Below are 21,208 nucleotides of genomic sequence, written 5' to 3' on the forward strand. Positions count from 1 at the left end.
TCTGTCCTTCCAGCCCTGCCCGAATCTGAGCTTTCTTGCCTGAATCTGAGCTTTCTCGCCCCAATCTGAGCTTTCCAGGGCGTACAAGTCCGTCCTGTCTCCTGCCCTTGCCTTATCTATGAGGTGGGCCTGCACTCAGCCATCTGTCGGGCCCGCAGCCCTACCTGATCCTGCAGGCTGCTGGGCATGTGGAGGGAGACGGGTGCAGGGGGAGGCCCAGGAAGAGGGCATCTAGAGAGAGTGGGGCTGGGGGCCTCCTTTTATCTGCTGCCACACGCCCCACCCCCCGCCATCCCATTATCTATTCTGACCTGCTACTTGTTCCAAGGACAAGATCTAAAGTGACTAAAATGACTGATGCTCCACCCTCCACTCCCACTGGGTCACACCTGGCAGTGCTCAGGGCTATACATGGCTCTGTGCTCAGGGGTCACTCCTGGTGAGTTCTGGGGACCCATAGGTGGCGTGGGGGATCCAACCCGGGTTGGTCATATGCAAGGGCACGTACCATCGCTCTGCCACACCCAAGGATCATCTTTCCCGGAGGGGGGTGGTGAGGGGAGCAACTTAACATCCTACCCAAGATCCCAGGGCAGAATCAGGGCTGAGCCACGAGGGGAACCAGGTGCCCCTTACAGAGCAGCTGAGGATGGCGTGCACACCTTCCCTGACACCAACTTCAGCATCCCCCACCCCGCTAAGGCAGTGACATTCACAAAGCCCACCCCTCCCCACTCACACACACTCACAAACACTCTCTCTCTCTCTCTCTCTCTCTCTCTCTCTCTCTCTCTCTCTAAGCCAATTCCTCTGAGCAAAGAAATCCAGAGCTACTTCCAAGAGAGGACAACTCCTCACAGTGGCCAAGGCCGCTCCCAAGAGGGAAACTGAGGACAGGGAGGGACCCCCGAGAATACGAGTTCCCACACGAATCTCCCCTGCAAGCTGAGAGGTCTGGGAGGGCGGGCTCTCGGCCAGGCCTCCACACACTGGCAGAAGAAACACTTTCTTTCTACAAAGGCCTTTATTTTCCCCCAGATTTCCCCCTTTAACCAAAGTCCTAGAGTCCCACACTTAAATTAGACAGTCCCACATCTCCTAGACCCCGGGCGCGGGGAGACCCAGGTGAGATGATTAGAGGGAGGCACGGGGGTGCGTGCCCCAGAATAGCACCATCGTGGGGCGGTTGGGGGGGGGTGTGCCCTCAGTCCCATCCCCAGGCTCCAGACCAGATTCTCCAGGGTCTGGCCTCAGGCCTGTGGCGCCCCAGGGGAACTTTGAGGATGGCCAGAACGTCAGAGGCTGGGTGAGGCGCCCCCCTCTTGGTGTGTTTCTGCCCTAGGCCCTCGGCTCCGTGTAAGGGAAAGAGTCAGGTGTCCGGGGGCTGGGTGGGCACAGAGGGGGAGGCACCGGTGGGGGCAGCAGGCCACAGCAGGAGGTTCAGTTCCCAGGGGCTCCCGGTGGACTGGTGGCGGATAGAGTGGGGGGCCAGCACATAACCCAATGCTGCCACCACCAGGCTGCTGCGTGAATCGCATGTGAGTGGACAGGAAGAGGGCAGAAGAGCCCGGGGAGCAGCATGAACCAGCACGCACTTCCCCGGGGAGGGCTGTGTCGAGGCAGGGCTCACTGGGCACAGTCAGAGCACCCTGGGAGAGACTGGGTTAGGCTGGAAGCGCCGTGCAAGTTCCCGCACACACCCGCAGGGCTTTGTGCCTGGGGAGGGCCCCCCGCCCAGGGGCCCACAGGAGCCGTGTCTCAGGAGGGGGTTACCGGCCTCTTCCTGACCTCGAGCTCGCCAGGGCCCACAGAAACAGAGGGAAGAAGGGGGTGGTTGCAGGGGGTCGTGTCTTTGGAGCCAGAGGTCCATGTAAAATGTGTCCATTGGAGAAACCAGGCAGCGGGTGGTCTGAATTGATCCACGAGAACTAAGGCAGCGGATGATTGACTCTGGAGAAATAAGGCTGCGGGGCAGTCTGCATATGGCATCTCCTGGAGAGTGAGCAGACCTGCCGGCGTGGGCCCATCTACGGGCGCCGGGGCAGCCCGAGGCCCAGAGCGTCACAGAGGCCCCAGTGCAGAGAGAGGTGGACGCCCCGGGTTGGACAGCAGCTCCCCGCCCAGCGGTCAGGCTAATTCTTGTCCTTCATCTGCATTTCAGGATGAGAAGAAAGAAAGAAGAGAAAAAAAAACACATGAAGCAGCTTCTTCAGCCTGGGGAGACCACAGTGCCCAGCGTAGGAGTGTGGCTGAGGATGGCAGAGGTCAGAGGTCAGAGGTCGCTGTACCAGCACAACCGTTGGACATGGCACAGGAGCAGGCCATGAAGATGCCTGGGGGACACTGCCCAAATCTCCCTGGGGCCCAAGCAGACTGCACTTCCATCTCGCCAGCCCCTCGGCCTGAGCCCCCTCCCCTATCAGCAGAGAGCCCCTCCGATGGGGGCCTGGCTGGGGGAGCCAGGGAGTCTCAGGTCACCTGCCAACAGGCCCCCAGGGAGAATTCAGACTGCGAATCAGCCCACTCCCAACCTTCCAGCAGGTGTGGCCCCGGCCCACCCTCTGAGGACCCTGAGCCAGGCTGCGGGGTGTGGGCCAAGAGGCCCCCTGCACTCTCCAGAGCCCAGCGGACACTTGATCGCTGTGTCCCTGCCTGATTCAGAGCAGATGGGGGGGCGAGGGGTGACTTCTCTCTCTAGACCCCAATGCAGCAATACAGGCCTCACTACGGCCAGTAAACCTGGAGTGGGGACGGGGGGCACAACCAGTGGTGCTCAGGGCTTATCCCCGGCTCTGAGCTCAGGGGGACTGGGAGGGGGCTTGTGCCCTGTGCCCTCTCTTCCTGTGCCGAGGAGAGGTCCAGCCTTGTTTTCTGATGAACAGAGCTTTTCCAAATTTGTCACCTTTCCTGGTCATCTACACCAGGAGACACTTTAGTCAGCTAGAAACAAAATGTCCCATGCCCCGCTCTCCACTTCGGGCAAAGGAAGCCTGTGGCCTCCTGGAGTCCGAGATAGACGCTTCCAGGTACTGAAACTGGGTCAATGGAACATGCGCCCAGGACATCAGTGGGCTTAATATCCCCAAGGCTCAGACTGCCACAGGGAAGAGAAGTAAATTCCTGTCCCAGGCAAACCTGTCATACTGGGCTAAGCGTGATGGCATTTGCCTTGCGTGGGTGAGGCCTGGGGGCTCGATCCCAGCACAGAGAAAATAAAACATGACCGTGGGGTTCAACCAGAGCAGTGGGGGGCTCTATAATCAGCACGGGGGTCCGGATGCTGCTCTTCTGGGGGTGAGGAGTCTCAGGTGACAGGCCAGAGTGATGTCTCCCCCCTCACCAGCCCCCAGCATCCTGCACGCGCACAGTGCGCACCCACACACACACGCACACACACATGTACACACACACGCACACACACAGGCATATACACACACAGGCACACACACTCATGCACAGACACACGCATGCCCACATGTACACACATGCATCCCACACACATGGATACATGCCCACACGCATGCAAGCACACATGCATAATCTCAGTCCCGGGTGTTTTTACCTTCTTTGCTTTCCTTGTGCTTCAGAGGCCGGAGGGCTGTGGAGAAGAAGGAGAAGGAGCATGTGGTGAGGGGCGACCCATGGGAAGGGACAGGGTGGGGAGTCTGCAGAGGATCAGGAGCTGACGAAGGGACGCTAGGAGGACTGGGAGGAGGCGGGTGGGGAGGGCGGGGAGAGGCTGCTTCCTGGGGTCTCGGGCCCTCAGGCCTGCCCTTCCCTCCCTGGGACCCTCTTCACTCTGCAAGGGAGCTGTGCCCGCTGTCTGCACTGGGCTGACCTTGCCGTTGGGGTCACAGAGAGAGGAGGAAAGGGCAGCAGAGTCAGCAGCCCCGGTGTCCGGCCAGATGCTCTCGCACCACTACTGCCCATGCCCTCCCTCCTCCCGCCTGAGGCTGCTCTGAGCGTGAACAGGTATGGTCCTGTGGTCCTGCACATGGAAGGGACCCCACAGAGGCCCCAGAGGGGCCCCCGCCCAGCCAGGAGGAAGGTCCCAAAGGCCTGCTGCATCCAGACACAAAGGCGAGGTGGACGGGCGGTCCCCTGGGGTCCATCTGCCCTTCCTTCCTTGGGGAGTGAGGGCCCAGATGTTAACTGGCACCATCCCTAACGGGTCAACAGGAACCTCCCAGCAGTCGCAGGGCACCCGTGCCCTAAGCTTGTGGCCCCTGGCACATGCCCTTGGCATGACACGCCAATAGCTCTTACATTTTATTTTTGTGGGGTGGTGGTGGTAAGGGGGGTCATACCCAGCCAACTTGAGGCTTATTCTGGGACCCCTCCTGGTGGGGCTTGGGTCATACGGGATGCCTGGACCAAACCTGGGCTGGCCACAGGTAAGGCAAGTGCCCTCCCTGCTGTCCCCTGGCTCCGGCCCTCTTGTACTATCAGTCGGGGTGATCTGTAACCAGGGTGACATTCTAGTCAGAGGGGACCCGATCAGACTGTCTGTCCACAGCAGGTGGCTATGGCTGGGCCTGTTGAGGCCTGGGAGTGAGTAGGCAGTGCAGGGGGGTCACCTGTCGCCTAGGGGAGCTGAAGTCAGTCCCATGGCCAGGGAAGGTCACCCCTTTCAGCGGGATGCCCAGAGGCAAGAGGCACAGTGACCACCCGAGGCCTCATCTCCTTCCTCTCTCTCTCCCTCTCCCCTCCCTCCTCTCTCCCTTCCCCCCTCCTCCCTCTTCCTCCCCCTCCCCCAATCCTAAAGCAGGAGGCCTCGGGCTGGATATGGGGATGGAGTAGCCCGAAAGCACATCAGGGCAGATGTGGCAGGCATCTGTGAATGCCGAGCTTACCTGTCTTGGATCCTCCATCCCCATCGGGGTCCTCTGCCCCTAGAAGGGAGAACATGACCCTCAGCCAAACCTGTCGCCGCAAACACCCCACTCCCCCGCCAGGAGCCCTGCATCACGCAGGGGAAACGGGCCAGGCTGAGAGGGGATTCCCAGCCGGGCCACTGCCCCCCTCACTCACTGCCCATGCCCAGCCCCCACCCCGTCCTCAACCCCCATCACCGCTGGCAAAGACACAGCTTCCTGGACATACTCCAACCACCCAGGCTGACCACTCACATCCATTCAGTCACCACATACCCCACTCACCACACACCCCACTCACCTCCACTCACCATACACCCTGCTCACCTCCACCCACCACACACCCCATCACCTCCGCACAACCACACCCCCCACTCACCTCCAACCAACCACACTCACCACACACTCCACTCACCTCCACTCACCACACCCCACTCACCTCCATTAACTACACACCCCACTCACCTTCATCCACCACACACCCCACTCACCTCCAACCAACCACACACACCACACACCCCACTCACCTCCAACCAACCACACACACCACACACCCCACTCACCTCAACTCACCTCCACCCACCACACACCCCACTCACCTCCAACCAACCACACACACCACACACCCCACTCACCTCAACTCAACTCCACCCACCACACACCCCACTCACCTTTGCAAGCATCCTGCTGTCTTCACACCTGATACAGGCTCCACACCCCATTGTCCCTGGAATGAGCCTCTCATGCTGGCGGGAGCCCCCAAAGGCCCATGCCTTATGCTCAGCCACAGCCGGGAACTCCCCTCCCAGAGCACTCACCTGCGTTCTCCTCCTCACAGCTCTGCTTGATCTTCCTCCAGCACACGAAGGCCAGGGCCACCAGCAGCAGCACGAGGCAGACCGAGAGGCCCACGGTCACCCACAGCGCCTCGGGGGGGAACGTCATGGGCTGCCCTGGGAGAGGAGGAGTCGGGGAGGACAGTCAGGCGGGGCCAAGCCTGCAGAAGGCACCCTCCCCACCAACCCGCACCCATCCAGGCCCCCGTGGTAGGCAGACATGCCACTCACTACAATTCCCCGGCACCCCGACTCTGACACAGCACGTGTGGACAAGGCACGTGTGGCCACATGTGGACAAGCCCAAACCCGTCGACTGGAAGAGCCTGCGGATGAGAATGCTCAAGAACTTCCTAGGCTCCGCCGCCCCCCCCAACCTGAGTCCAACACTTTTGTCTTCTTGGGGCGAGGGAGCACCTCCATCATGGGCAGCCACTCATTCCCCGTCAGCCTGGCTCATTCCATTCCAGAAACCTCTGGAGGTCAGGCCCAACCAGTGTCCTGCCCTTTCTCTGCGGAGACCGCTGGCCACTGCTGTCAGTTTCCCCTCAACAGTGCTCCCTCCCTCTCCACCCAGCTCAAGAGTCCCCTCGCTGGGCTGGACAGACAGTACCGCAGAGAGGATGCTGGCTTTGCATGTGCCGACCTGGGTTCAATCCCCTGCTCCATATGTTCCCCTGGGCGCAGAGCCAGAAGTAAGCCCTGAGCACTGCAGGGTGTGCACCCCCTCAAAAAAAAAAGAAAAGAAATCCCCCTCCCTGAGGACCCCAGCCCCACCTGGAGCTACCGGTCAGACACAGAGCAGGCGTTGGCGAAGGGAGGCCCTTGTGTCCAGTCTGCCTGTGGCCTGTTTCTGGACAGCCTGTGAGCTAATAATAACACTGACTTTTTTTTTTCAAAGGAAGACAGAAAAGGGCAAAGGGAGGGGCAGCAGCCACCGAAGCCACCGCAGTAGGGACGGCAGGTGGCCCTCAGGGTGTCACGGGGTCTCCTGCCCAACCTTTCAGGAATCGGGGGCAGACCCAGCACGGAAGTGGGGAGGGGGCCTTAGAGGGGACTCTGCATTTACCCCGGAAGACAAGTGTGGGACCCCCACGCCCACACCGCCAGGGCAGGTGTTTCTGGAACACAACGACCACTGAGCATGCATGCAGGCATGAGCCTCTCACCAGTGCAGGTCGACAGGCAAGGCCTGACTTTTCTATGGGGGGGAGGGGCAGTCAGGAGCCTCTCGGCCAGTGAGGACACATGACCAAGGCAGTCATCTGTGTTGACATCTTGAGCATCTGTCTCCCGCACTGTTCTCAGGACCAAGGGTCCAAGCAGCCGGCAACGGGCAGGCGACTTCAGCCTCGGGTCCCCTCTCAGCGTCCTGCCAGCCTCCCATCCCTCCAGTGTCTGTCAGGGCGGGGCTGGCCTACTTCAGAGCCCTTGGCCTCTATTTCACTCTGGGCAGCTCGTGTCTGTAACCCCCCCGGGACTCGCTTTCAGTGCTCCAGCTGGGCCTTGCCCGGCTGCCGGGCTGAGTGGCAGGAGTGAGTTGGATGGGGCAGGGCCCGGGAGCAAGCCCAAGACCCCAGCTGAAGGTCAGGTCTTCGCTGACCTTCCCTCTCTTGTTTTGTAAAAGGGCAGTTGGGTGCCCACCAGGTGGGGCCTAGGGTGACTCCTGCTGGAGTTGAGGGGCAGGTGATGCCGTGAGTCAAACCGGACTGCGCCCTCTGCAAGGCTCACAGTGACTCTCTCCCTGCACACTTCAGCTTCTCTCTCACATGGTCAGTGGGGATACGTGGCACCCACATGCCAGCAGAGAGGGCGAACTCAGAAAAACCCGCTCTCCCCCGCCCCAAGTATTTCTGTTCTGTTTTTGTTTGGGGGCCACGCCCAGCAGTGCTCAGGGATTACTCCTGGCAATTTGGGGGACCCTATGAGATGCCAGGGATCAAGCCCATGGCGGCCGCGTACAAGGCAAGTGACTTATCCACTGAACTATCTCTCCGACCCCAGCTTCCCACTCCCCTGCTCCCCCCAGTATTTCTGTGCTCAGCCCCCTCAGCCCTACAGCTGTCTGGGCACCTGCCCTCTGCAGAGCCATCAGGGTGCTGGGCCCCTTTGCTGCCAACGTCTACAGCAGATCTGCCAATCAAGATCTGCTGCCAAAGTCAGCCTTGGTGCCAGGGTTCTGCAGGGCTCCTGGCACTGCCCGGTGCTCTGCCTCTGCAGAGCCTGCTGGTCCTGGGCTGAAGAGATTGGAACAGAGAAACAGGCCCCCGTCTGCCTGTGCAGCCATCCTGGCCACCCAGAAAGCCACCCGAGAAGACCTCTCTGAAAGGAGAGGTAGGACCGCTCCGTGCCAGGTTGCAGGGCGTGAAGAAGCTTCAGTCTGGGCTTCACTTTTCTCATCTCCAAATGGGAAGAGCTGGGAATGTGGGCAATGGAAGTTTAAAAGAAAGGGCCCGAAAGATCAGAGAGTGGGTTTGGCGTTTGCCTTGCATGCAGCCAGCCCCGGTTCTATCCCTGGAACCCCCGTAGGCTCTTCTGAGCCCTGCTAGGAGTGATCCCTGCACGCAGAGCCAGGAGTAAGCCCGGAGCACTTCTGAGTGTGGCCCAAAATCAGACAGAGACGGACAGACAGACAGACAGAGACAGAGACAGAGACAGACAGAAAGGAAGAAGGAAGGAAGGGAGGGAGAGAGGATAAAAGGAAGGACAGAAGGAAGGAAGGAAGGAAGGAAGGAAGGAAGGAAGGAAGGAAGGAAGAGGGAGGGAGGAAAAGGGAGGAAGAGGGAGGGAGGAAAAGGGAGAGAGGGAGGGAGGGAGGGAGGGAGGGAGGGAGGGAGGAAGCTGCACGGTGTGGGGTGAGAGCTCTCCCTGGACTACACTGTCTGCATTTCCCAGGCTGCTGCCCCGATTCAGTGAGGGTGTAGAGAGCCCCGCAGCCTACAGACTGCCCCGTGCCCTCTCCACTCCCACCTGGCCCCAGAGACTCTGCCCGACAGCCCGTCACGACCTCCCCCCAAATCTCTGACATTTCTTGTTCGCGCCTGCAAGCACATTGGTTGGGTGGAAGCCAGAGGAAGCGTGAAGAGGAGAACCAGATGGGCAGAACACAGGGAGGCCCCTGTTGACCGCCGGTTTGCGGGGACTGAGGGCCAGACTTGGCACTCGATGTAGCGGGACACCAAGACGCCACATGTCCTGGCCGTAGAGTGGCCAAGCCTCTCCCCTTTCCTGACGGACTCTGACTAGGGCCGACTTCGGGGAAGGGAGGAGTGCTCAGAGCTGAGACAAGGGGAGTGTCTGACTACCTGGGGGAGTCCAAGGGCGCCCCGGGGACTGGGCCCCTGGGAGAAGCCCAGCTGTCCCTCCAGGCCTCCAATAACAGAAGCCCTTGCATGCAGCCACAATTTTCTGGCCCCCAGAGCAGCCCTGGCATGACCCACAGTTCAGAGGCCAGACAGGTGCTCGACGATCTCCGTGTCACCAGCTGACACCAGACCCAAGGTGTATCTGGGGAAGGTAAATCTCACAAGAGACGCTTGGCGACTCCAAATAGCAAGCTGGGGAAGGGGCAGCCTCCCGGAAATGGGTCCCGGAAACTCTGCCAGCTGCCCAAAGCCCCCACGCCCAGGACTCCTGGCACGCCCCTCACCTGTGACGGTGATGGAGCCAAGCGCGTCTTGCCCCAGTACCGGGTTGCGCACGCGGCAGCTGTAGGTGCCGCCGGCACCCAGCACCACACTCAGCTCGCTGCGCACCTCGAACAGGCCCTGTGTGTCCGCCGTCTGCGACGTGCTCACGCTGCCGCTCAGCGCCACGCCGCGCTCGTCCTGCCATAGCACCTCGGCCTCGGGGTAGCCGTGCGAGCTGGTGCAAGTGATGTTCACTGTGATCCCCGGACGCAGCTCCTTGCTGGGCTCCAGGCTCATGCTGGGCTTGGAGTAGGGCGCTGGGGGAGGGGCCACAGGGCACAGGTCGGGATCAGACAAGTGGGGGTCACACAGACGGGGAGGGTCCTGCTGAGGATGGGGGCCACACTGGGCTGAGGACAGGACCACTTTAGGCTGAGGACAGGGTCTACACTGAGTTGAGGACAGGGTCTAAACTGAGCTGAGGACAGGGTCTATACTGGGCTGAGGACAGGGTTTCCACAAGGCTGAGGACAGGGTCTACACTAGGCTGAGGACGGAGCCACACTAGGCTGAGCGCAGGGCCACACTGGGCTGAGGATGGGGCCACACTGAGCTGAGGACAGGGTCTACACCAGGCTGAGGACGGGGCCACACTGGGTGGAGGGTCCACACTAGCTGTGTGCAGGGTCTCCAGAAGGGCACGCCTTCTGTCACCTGCCACCTGCAAGCGGATGCCCACGCCCCACCCCAATACCTACTCACTCACCTGCCACCAGCAGGCTGACAGCCGCGCTGCCGAAATCCCGGACGCTCACGAAACAGGTGAAGCTGCCCTCATCGGCCACCCGCACACGTTGCAGCCTCAGGGATGCGTTGCCCTGGGCCAGCAGGTCTGGGAAGAGCGCCGTGCGGTTGGCATAGGAGCTGCCCTGGTCCCGGCCCTCAGCAAAGCTGTGCACCAGCTGCTTGGTGTCCGTCAGCTGCCAGATGAGGCTGAGCTGGTCCAGGCTGAAGCCGGGCTCGGGGGAGAAGGAGCAGAGCAGGGTGGCATCGGTGCCCACGAGGGCCACCACGGGGTCTTCAGGGACCTGAACGTCCACTGCGCCTGGTGGCGAGGGGCAGCCGTGGAGTTGGGGGAGGAATGGCCCAGGGGCCCCCGAGTGTCCCCCAGATTCCCCGTCTTCAACCCTGCTCCTACTGTGTCCTCGCTTCCCCCAACCCCCACAGCACCCGCGTGCAGTCTCTCCCTCATCCCTCACAGGGCAGCTCCCACAAAGCCCCTCTCGGGGGACCCGCTCTCCCCCTCTGCTCCCTCCCTGTCCTTCCCAGAAGGTTCCAGAGCCTGAGAGCCGGGGGAGCTGGATGGGGCTGAGCCTGGAATTGATCTCCACCTGCCATGGGGACAAAAAATCTGGCCACCGGCGCCATGGCATTCCCGCCCCCCACCCCCACCGGCCCGGGCTCGGTTCCACTCTCCCCTGCACGCTCAGGCCCAGAGGCTCACTGACTCCACCCGAACCTCCCTCCTTCCCTGGAGGAACAATCTAGAAGAGAACCTGGGGGGCCCCTGGGGGGCGTGACGGTGATGGAGCCAAGCGCGTCCTGCCGCAGCACCGGGTTGCGCACGCGGCAGCTGTAGGGGCCGCTGCCAGCACCCAGCACCACGCTCAGCTTGCTGCGCACCTCGAACAGGCCCTGTGTGTCCGCCGTCTGCGACGTGCTCACGTTGCCGCTCAGCGCCACGCCGCGCCCGTCCTGCCACAGCACCTCGGCCTCGGGGTAGCCGCGCGAGCTGGTGCATGTGATGGTCACCGTGTTCCCCGGACGCAGCTCCTTGCTGGGCTCCAGGCTCATGCTGGGCTTGGAGTAGGGCGCTGGGGGCGGGGCCACAGGGCACAGGTCGGGATCAGACAAGTGGGGGTCACGCAGAGGGGGAGGGTTCTGCTGAGGACGGGGGCCACACTGGGCTGAGGACAGGGCCACTCTAGGCTGAGGACAGGGTCTACACTAGGCTGAGGACAGGGTCTACACCGGGCTGAGGACAGGGTCTACACTAGGCTGAGGACAGGGTCTACACTGGGCTGAGGATGGGGCCACACTGGGCTGAGGACAGAGACACACTGGGCTGAGTACAGGGTCTACACTGGGCTGAGGACGGGGCCACACTGGGCTGAGGATGGGGCCACTCTAGGCTGAGGACAGGGTCTACACTAGGCTGAGGACAGGGTCTACACCGGGCTGAGGACAGGGTCTACACTAGGCTGAGGACAGGGTCTACACTGGGCTGAGGATGGGGCCACACTGGGCTGAGGACAGAGACACACTGGGCTGAGTACAGGGTCTACACTGGGCTGAGGACGGGGCCACACTGGGCTGAGGATGGGGCCACACAGGCTGAGGACAGGGTCTACACTGGGCTGAGGACGGGTTTACACTGGGCTGAGGACGGGGCCACACTGGGCTGAGGATGGGGCCACACTGTGTTGAGTACAGGGTCTACACTGGGCTGAGGATGGAGCCACACTGGGCTGAGGATGGGGCCACACTGGGTTGAGTACAGGGTCTACACTGGGCTGAGGATGGAGCCACACTGGGCTGAGGATGGGGCCACACTGGGTTGAGTACAGGGTCTACACTGGGCTGAGGACGGGTTTACACTGGGCTGAGGACAGGGCCACACTGTGTTGAGTACAGGGTCTACACTGGGCTGAGGACGGAGCCACACTGGGTTGAGTACAGGGTCTACACTGGGCTGAGGACGGGTTTACACTGGGCTGAGGACAGGGCCACACTGTGTTGAGTACAGGGTCTACACTGGGCTGAGGACGGGTTTACACTGGGCTGAGGACAGGGCCACACTGTGTTGAGTACAGGGTCTACACTGGGCTGAGGACGGAGCCACACTGGGCTGAGGATGGGGCCACACTGGGCTGAAGACAGGGTATAAACTGGGCTGAGGATGGATCTACACTGGGCTGAGGACAGGGACCACACTGGGCTGAGGACGGGGCCACACTGTGTTGAGTACAGCCTGACCCCACCCTCCCCGCTCAGCTGGACCTGTAGGCTGATGCTCCCCATCACCCACTCAGCTGCCACCCACAGGCTGACCCCACCACACCTCTGCTCACTTGCCACCAGCAGGCTGATGCCCACGCCCCACCCCAACACCCACTCACTCACCTGCCACCAGCAGGTTGACAGCCGCGCTACCAACGTCGCCGATGCTCACGAAACAGGTGAAGCTGCCCTCGTCGGCCACCCGCACGCGCTGCAGCCTCAGGGACGCGTTGCCCTGGGCCAGCAGGTCTGGGAAGAGCGTCGTGCGGTTGGCATAGGCGCTGCCCTGGTCCCGGCCCTCAGCAAAGCTGTGCACCAGCTGCTTGGTGTCCGTCAGCTGCCAGGTGAGGCTGAGCTGGTCCAGGCTGAAGCCGGGCTCGGGGGAGAAGGAGCAGAGCAGGGTGGCATCGGTGCCCACGAGGGCCACCACGGGGTCTTCAGGGACCTGGACGTGCACTGCGCCTGACAGTGAAGGTGAAGGGTAACTGGTGAGGGGGGGTGCGGGGAAGACGCTCCCTGGTCTCCTCGCCCTCCTGAGTTCACTCCAGGTGCTTTCTACCTTTTCTTTTAAAACTGAGACCCAAAGTGAGCTCCTCCCCGAGATCCTCAGTCCATTGGCAGGAATAAACGCCCCTGCTGGGCAGCAGGAAGAGGCACAAGTGCTGAAGAGAATGCCCTGAAAGCTCACATTCTGATGGGCAGAGCTGGCACATGGCATATGAAAGGGTATGAAAATGAACCAGCCAGTTAGGAAGTAAAGTGGGGCCAAAGAGGTAGTGCAGTGGGTAGGGTCCTTGCCTGGTCCGAGACTGTAAAGTAAAGTAAAGGCCCTCCCGTTGATCGTCGATTTGCTCGAGCGGGCCCAGTAACATCTCCATTGGAGACTTTGTTGTTACTGTGTCTGGCATATTGAATACTCTCGGTAGCTTGCCGGGCTCTCCGAGAGGGGCGGAGGAATCGAACTCGGGTCGGCCATGTTGGCCGCTTGTAAGGCGAACGCCCTACCCGCTGTGCTATCGCTCCAGCCCGAGACTGATCCGGGTTCAATTCCTGGCACTGTGTTTGATGCTCAGAGCCCAGGCAGAAGTGATCCCTGAGCACAGCTGGGAGTGACCCTCCCTCTCCCCAAAAATGAGGAAGAAAGAGAGGTAGTGAAACACGCTGGGGGGTACTCAACATCTGTCTGTGATGGTGGCATTTCCCCATAAAGATTTCTTTATGAATTGGGACGATTTAAAAAAAAACAAATCCACACTAAGCTGCTAATAGTGGTTTGAACGGGATAAGAGCCACACATTTCTTTTTTATAAGCAAACGTGGCTGGATTTTGTACGAGAAAGGAAGGCGCCCCACATCATTACCCACGGCGAGAAGTCGCATTCTAAGGGCTAAGAAGCTGAGGGTCGGGAAGAGGCCGACGAGCTGAGCATCAGAGCAGCAGTTGCATCCCCAGCACCACATGGGCCCCTGAGCACCGCCAGGGGGCCTTGCTGGACAGGTCCAAAAATGGAGGGGGTTGGGGAACGAGACAAAAGAAATAATAAGCTGATGCGCATGCTAGGGGGAAAGGCAGCTCAGATAGAGAAGGGAGCACCAAATAAAGGGTGTTGGGAGGATCCTCCCAGGGTGGGAGATGCGTGATGGGAGTAGACTCTAAGACCGAACATGATTGCCACTCAGTGCCTCTTTTGCAAACCACAGCACCCAAAAGGAGAGAGAGAACAAAGAGGAGGTGGGGTGCCACAGAGGTGGGGTGGGATGGGGGGGATGGGGGGTGGGAGGGATACTGGGATCCGTGGTGGTGGAGAATGGGCACTGGTGGAGGGATGGGTGTTTGATCATTGTATAACTGAAACCCAAGCACAAAAATGTGTAAGTCTACAACTGTACCTCGTGGTGATTCACTAATAAAAATTTAAAAAAGAAGAAAAAAAGAAAGAATAGGCTGAGATTAAACGGGAATGAAGCAGCTCCCTCTCACAGGCGGGTTAACCCATGGGGATGTCTTGAGACAGGATTCCGACTCCAGGAGAAGGGAGCAGAACAGTGTCCAGGTGTGAGATCAATCATAGCTAGGAGACAATCCAGGTAGGAGCAGAAGCTTCTTACGTGACACAGGCATCAGTGGGCTTCAATCAGGCATTATCTGGGTACCCATGTGTAACACGGGATTCTCTGGAACCCGGGTGCCCAGGTCAGCTTTTCAACTGGAGACCAACTGGACCAGAATGCCCTTTGGGCAATGGAGGGCAGAAACTCAAGGTCCCTTTCCTCGAGAATTCCTAACAGGGCCGCTTCTTCCTTGCCGCCACCAGGTGGCGCTAGACACTCAGCTTTGCTCCCCACAGGAACTGAAGCGGGGGCGGATGTCGGCCTGGAGGCTCAGACCTCGCAAGGACCTGAGAGCCGGTGCTGCTCTGGTTCAGGGGCTGCCGGCTAGCTGGGATGCCGGCTCTGTGCCGAGCACTGGTCGGAAATCCTGACATCGGTTACTGAAGGCGGCTCTCGAGCGGCTGCTGTGAGAACTGGCCTGGTGCAGGGCGTGGGGCCTGATTTCTGGGCAGGGCAGTCAGTGAGCGGGGAGCACTGTGCAGAAGCAGGAAGAGAGGCAGGCTGGGGAGAAGGGACCAGAAGGGCTGCACAGCGGGGAGGGTGTTTGCCCTGCACACCACTGACCCGGCTTCCGTCTCTAGCACCCTAGAGGGTCCACCAAGCCTGCCAGGGCCAGAGCACGGAGTCAGGAGTCAGCCCTGAGCATCACCCAGTGTGTCCCCCCGCCTCCCATAAAAAAGGCTGGGAAGAAGCTGAAGATCACAGTGTGTGTGTGGGGGGGGTGCTATTCCCCCCACCCCGCCCCCAAGGTCCAGACAGCCCTTGCTCATAGCTGACATGTGAGCAAGGGTGAAAGGAAATAGTGAATTAAGTGGGGGGGGGGGGGAGAGGAGGAGGATTCCTGGCAGAGGGAACAGGGGGTGGTGCAAAGGTCCTGGGGCAGGATGCATTGGGAGGGGCTCACATGGCCATTCTACACCAGAAGCGAGACACAGAACGCCAGCTGTGTCTTCCTGCTGGACCCTGCAGGAAGGTGTGCGAAGTGGGGAGTGGGCAGACAGTTCCCCATCCTGTCAGGTCTCACATCCCCACCCCGCCCACACATGCTCCCCCTCACCTGTGAGGCAGAACCACAGAGCCCCCAGAGTGGCGGCCAGGGCCATCCTTGCGGGGCAGCCGTCCTGGAGGGGGCCACGCTGCATCCTTCCTCCCGGCGCCGACAATCCAGGTCTCCGGGGGTGGGCGTCCACCCTGCCTGAGGGGAGGAAGAGGAAACCAGGCATGGGTGGGAGGGGCTTGGCCTCCTCCTGCTGCCCCCCTACCCCCACCCGCTCGCAGGCAGGAGGACCCAGCCACCCGCATCCACTCCCCGCAGTCTACCAGGGGACTGATTTGTTTGGGCGGGGAGGGGAGAGGGGGGAGCTGAGTATCTGTGAGCCGATGGGGCAGTGTGGGGGGTGGGAGGGGAGTGGGCTGGGGACCCCCAGGAATCAGAGAGGAGAAAGCAGGGGTTGGCACGGGCAGGCGCGGGGAGAATGACATTCTGTGGAACCGCGTGCAGGAGTGAGGTTAGAGGGCGGCTGAGGGGTGGCGGTCTGGTTTAACACCGAGGCTGCTGGGAAGTGGAAGAGGGCTGAGAGGGTCAGACCCATCCCGGCTGCCCTCAGCTTGGGGCTCTTGGCCATGGCCTGTCCTTGGCCAAGGACCCTCAGCAGCTCCCCTGAGTTCCAGGGGCAGCCACGCTCTCCTTCCCAGCACCAAAGGCTCCTGTCGTGCAGGAGAAAAACAATGAGGACCCAGACCCGAGAGGGGCTCCCTCCAGCAAACGCAGCTGAGGCAATTTCGGGGGCGCCGGCGTCCCCGTCACTCAGTTCTGCCACTGTCCCCAGCAGCCAGACAGCAGCACCCACTGGGTCCTACGCGCCCCGCCGAGAGCCCTCCGCGCAGGGCACCCGCAGTCCCTGTGCGGCGCGGCTGAGGGAGTCCCTGGGCCAAACCGGACGTACCCTGCCAGCCCGCCCCCCACCCCGGCCAGCTGTCAGGCTGGGGAACCCCAGGCTGCTTCCTTCCCAGACGCTTCCGGCCACCCTGGCCTCAGAGCAGGCCGCTGCCGAGTCAGCAGCCCTCTCGCCCCATTCACTGGGGCGCCGCGGGCAGGCCACATCCTGCCGGCCCCCAGCAAGCGCCAACCAAGCCATGCTGCCCTTCCCACCCCCAGCACCCTCCCCCCACAGCCCCCTACTCCCAGGATCCAGTCTCCTGCCAGGATCTCTGCCCCTCCCCTGCCCCCTTGCTGCCTCCGCTCTACCCCAACACTCACCCTCCACAGCTGTTCTCAGCTCCAACCTCCTGTCTCCCACTATACTCCCACCGCACGTCCCCCACAGCCCTAAGCCTGGCCTCCCCCTGTCCCCCCCCGCCCCGCCCCTACTCACCCAGCTACTTCCTGTCACTGGGGTTTGCCTCCCGAGGGGCTGCTGGACATGCCTGCCGCCCTCTGAATGGCAGGGCGCCAGGCCATTCCTGTCCTGGGTAGACTTAGAAGGCTCCACAGGGCCAGGCTGCCCTTCCCTCCTGAGAGGGGCTCTCAGGGACCCTGTTTTCTTCCTGTCCTGGCCTAGAGAGCGGTCACGCTCACGGTTTCACAGAGCCTGGAAAGAATCCCACAGCACTGGGGCTGGAGAGATAGCACAGTGGGTAGGGCGTTTGCCTTGCACACAGCCGACCCAGGTTCGATTCCCAGCATCCCATATGGTTCCCTGAGCACCGCCAGGGGTGATTCCTGAGTGCAGAGCCAGGAGGAACCCCTGTGCATCGCCAGGTGTGACCCTAAAAGCAAAAAAAAAAAAAAAAAGAATCCTACAGCACCAAGTGGCTCTGACCCCAGCATCAGGCCCAGGAGCCATGAGCAGGAAGGACAGACACGTCTCGCTGCTCTCTGACTAGGAAGAGGCCTGGGGACACGTCTTTGTCCACGAGGGCACAGCCGGTTGAAACTTAGCCCAGGTGGCAAGTGCCCCCTCAGACGCCAGCCCTCCCTCGCCTCCTGGGGCCCCCTAGAGCCCAGCTCAGCTCAATGTGTGGAAATCAAGGAGCCCGGCCACCCTCAGCCTTGGGGTCAGGCAGCACATCGGCCTGGCACAGCTGGAGCTGCCAGAGCCTGCCCCAGAGGAGTGCCCACATCAAGTCAAAACTTAAATGCCAGAGCTGAGACTGGGCGGGTGTGCAAAGATGCCCTGGACGAGAGGGACCAGCTCCCCACTCCATGACCAGCAGCCATGTCTTCTCCCGGCCCCGATAGGAGCTCCCACAAGGGTGGGAAAGTGACCACCACAGTGCAGTGAACACATAGGTGACATTGCGGCAAGGGTGCGGCCAGCCCACAGTCCATCAAGACTGCCCGGCCGCCAGGCTCGGACCCTTTCCGTGAAGTCAGCCTGAGCTGGGATCCTGTCCCCGGAGCTGAAGGAGTCACTGACTATCCGGATTCCTTCGTTCACTCATCTGTGGGCGCGTTCACTCACTGCCGCCTGCAACACTTCGCTCTTGCCCCAAGACGGGGGAGGCAGGTGCTGTGCACAGGGAGAACGGACTCTATCCATGCAGGAGGGAAGGCGGGGCTGTGGGTCGGAGGGACCCAGCCACTCTCTAGAGTGTCAGGTACCCTGAGGGTTTCCGTGCAGGCACTGCGGACACATGTCCACCTTGGGAGGCGAGCACCACAGCTGGCATCCTGGTCCTGGCCCCGATGATGCTGTGCCATCTTTTTGTGGGTGTGTGTGGTGGGGGGCAGGAACTCTCAAGCAGTGCTCAGGATGTCTGGGTCTCCACTGGCAATTCTCAGCACCTCTGGCCGGTGGTTTGGTGCAAGGCTTGAGCATGGGAGTCGGCTGTGCTGGGGATAGTCAGGCCTCCCCAGCAAAGATGGGGCTTGCCAGGGCTGCACCCGGCAATACCCAGGGGACTGTATGGTGCCAGCATTCAGACACAGGCGCTCGCTAAACTCCCATCTTAACCGCTATACTATCTCCCAGCCCCTCCGTGCAACCTGAGGTGACTGTCCCTGCCTAAGCTCGAAGTTCTCTTCTATAAAAGGGCATTGCTGATACGGGTGGACCTTTACTCAGATTTGAAGATTCCAAGGACTAGTTCCCTATGGCGGAGCTTATGAGCTGCCTTGAAGGTCCACACTCAAATGTACAAAATAACCAAGGCCCGAGTCGCTAGTTTTCCCCTAACTCCTATACTCTTCCTCTGCTGTAGAATTTCCAGTTAGGTCACTTAGCTAAAGACTGCAGAGCCCAGGCTTCCTGGAGCCTGGACACACCCGTGTGACCATTTTCTGGCCAATCAGATTTGAGAGGAACTGAAGTATACAATTTCTGGGCCATGCCCTTAAAGAGAAGGAGCACATTCTCTCTCGCTCTCTCTCTCCTCCACCCCCTTCCCACCAAGTAGAGCACAGACTTGGTGAGTCTTCTGGGACACAGCTGCCAAAGGCAACACCCCAGGGACGTGAGAGCAAGAGCAGCCCTGGATACAGCAGGACTGTCACTTGGGTGACAAGGACGCACCTATAATGTCTCCTGTTATTTTGGGTCTTTCTTACAGAACTAATTTCCAGAGCCATCCTCCTTTCCTTTCCACTCCTTTTTCCCTCTCCCCACTCCATAAAAATCACCACTGCTCAGAACCGCAAAAGGAAGCCACACGTCAAATAGATATGTTTCAGAAAATGAACTGGAAGCTATCCCATCAGGGTCCTTCAGGGATGCCTGGGTCACCGAGAAGACATTTCCGGAGCATCCATCATGGGGCGTGGGGTTGAGAGGATCCCGGAGACATTGAAGGCGGGAGCAACAGTCGATTGAGACTCTGAGACAGGGGGATCTGTAAAGGGGCACATTTAGGGGGAAGGATGATTCCTATGGAGTGTGAGCTGTGGACCATCCAGATCAAAATGTCTAAGGGAAGCCAGAGAGGTAGTACAATGGGTAGAGCATCTGCCTTGCACACAGCCGAGTTGGGTTTGATCCTGGGCACCCTATATGGTTCCCTGCAACCACCAGGAGTGATCCCTGAATGCAGAGTCAGGAGTAAGCCCTGAGCACTACCACGTGTGGCCCCAAAACATAACCCCTCCCCTCAAAAAATATGTCCAAGAGGCTCTGGACACAGAGCTCAGAACAGAGAGAGACAAGCATTACCAGAAATGGATGCCCAGGATGGGCTCACAGAGGGGAATGGGGGAACAAGAAGCCACACAGCAAGCTCTGGAGAAACTGGAAGTTAAGAGTAAGGTATCAGAACCAGGAACTCCCCTCCCTGCTACCACCGCACCCACTTCCTTGCAAGGTGTCCAATGGTAGAAGGTTCTCCCGTCTACTGAGCCAAGATGGGTCTCCTGCACAGATAGCCCTTGTCATTCCTCATCATTGGGCCCCCTTGAACAAGTTCTCTCCTTAACAACAGCCCCTCGAGGACTTGATCCTCCACCCCCTGGGTGAGACACCCATGGGCGGCCACGTCATCATGTCCAGCAAAAGAATGCAAAGACCAGGAAATCTGTGTCTGACAACCAGAAATTGTCTGCACGCAGCTATCCTGCCCCCAAACAACCCCCACTTCCCCTCTCACACCCACAGCTGAGACTGGCGTCACTGCTCTATTGAACAGAAAGGGACCCGAGAAGACACTCATCTGACACAGATGGGCAGGTAATTGGCTCATGGATTCTGTCAGGCATTAAGCAGACGCGCCAAACCGTTGTTTCCATGGTCTGCTTTATTCCCTCATAATGCTGGTTATTATTCTACTTCAAGCCTTCTAGCATGAGTTATCCATTCATGCAACAAAACGCTTCTGTAGTCTCGATATACCGGGCACCATGCCAGGCACAGCGCAATGGTAAAAGTTCTCACTCACAAGTTGGGTTGGGTTTATTAGGGTTTATAAATTACCTATCAAATCATAACAAAAGCCTACTCTGTTGAACATCTACTATGTACCAGGCTCTGTTCAAAGTGCTACACACATATGAACTCGTCAAGCCTTCCAGTCACTCTCTGATGGAGGAACTGTGATTATTTGACCAATGAGAATGTTCAGGCACAGAGACAAGTAAAACACTTGGCCAAGGGGTTGGAGAGATTGGACAGCAGGTAGGGCGCTTGCCTTGCATGTGCCTGATCCAGGTTGGATCCCAGCATCCCTTAGGGTGCCCTAAGCCCTGCCAGGAGTGATCCCTAAGCACAGAGCCAGGAGTCAGCCCCCAGCACTGCTGGGTGTGCCCACACACCTCCCCACTACCCCTCTCACGCCCACAGCTGAGACTGGTATCACTGCTCTATAAAATAATCTTGATAACCTTTCAGTATCAATACTGCAAACCACAATGCCCAAAATATGAGAGAGAGAGAGAGAGAGAGAGAGAGAGAGAGAGAGAGAGAATATAAAAAGCACCTGCCACAAAAGCTGGCAGGGGGTGGGGGGCTGGGGGTGATGGGAAGGAACCTGGGGACACTGGTACTGGGAAATGTGCACTGGTGGAGGGATGGGTGTTGGAATACTGTATGACTGAAATCTGATCACAAACAGATTTGTAAGGGTCTATCTCACAGTGATTCAATAAAAAAGCACTGTAGCACTGTCCTCCCGTTGTTCATCGATTTACTCGAGCGGGCATCAGTAACATATCCATTGTGAGACTTGTTAAGTGTTTTTGGCATGTCGAATATGCCACAGGGAGCTTGCCAGG

General features: G+C 59.8%; 1 protein-coding gene across 2 annotated transcripts in view; it reads right to left on the reverse strand.

Annotated features, from left to right (window-relative positions):
- Positions 1–1,028: 1,028 nt before the first annotated feature.
- Positions 1,029–21,208, reverse strand: part of CD276 (CD276 molecule) — a 34,371-nt gene continuing 14,191 nt past the window's right edge. For both annotated transcript variants that reach the window (XM_056128807.1, XM_056128806.1), the window contains exons 2-10: positions 15,569–15,706; positions 12,523–12,861; positions 10,896–11,213; positions 10,106–10,444; positions 9,360–9,656; positions 5,693–5,827; positions 4,854–4,892; positions 3,563–3,598; positions 1,029–2,150 (exon numbers count right to left, since the gene is read on the reverse strand). In XM_056128807.1, coding sequence (XP_055984782.1) covers positions 2,128–2,150; positions 3,563–3,598; positions 4,854–4,892; positions 5,693–5,827; positions 9,360–9,656; positions 10,106–10,444; positions 10,896–11,213; positions 12,523–12,861; positions 15,569–15,653 — 1,611 coding nt within the window. In that variant the 5' untranslated portion in view covers positions 15,654–15,706 and the 3' untranslated portion in view covers positions 1,029–2,127. The remainder of the gene's footprint in view (positions 2,151–3,562; positions 3,599–4,853; positions 4,893–5,692; positions 5,828–9,359; positions 9,657–10,105; positions 10,445–10,895; positions 11,214–12,522; positions 12,862–15,568; positions 15,707–21,208) is intronic.

This window comes from Sorex fumeus, unplaced genomic scaffold, assembly GCF_029834395.1.
Source record: "Sorex fumeus unplaced genomic scaffold, SorFum_2.1 ptg000067l, whole genome shotgun sequence".
In the NCBI taxonomy this organism is placed as follows: domain Eukaryota; kingdom Metazoa; phylum Chordata; class Mammalia; order Eulipotyphla; family Soricidae; genus Sorex; species Sorex fumeus.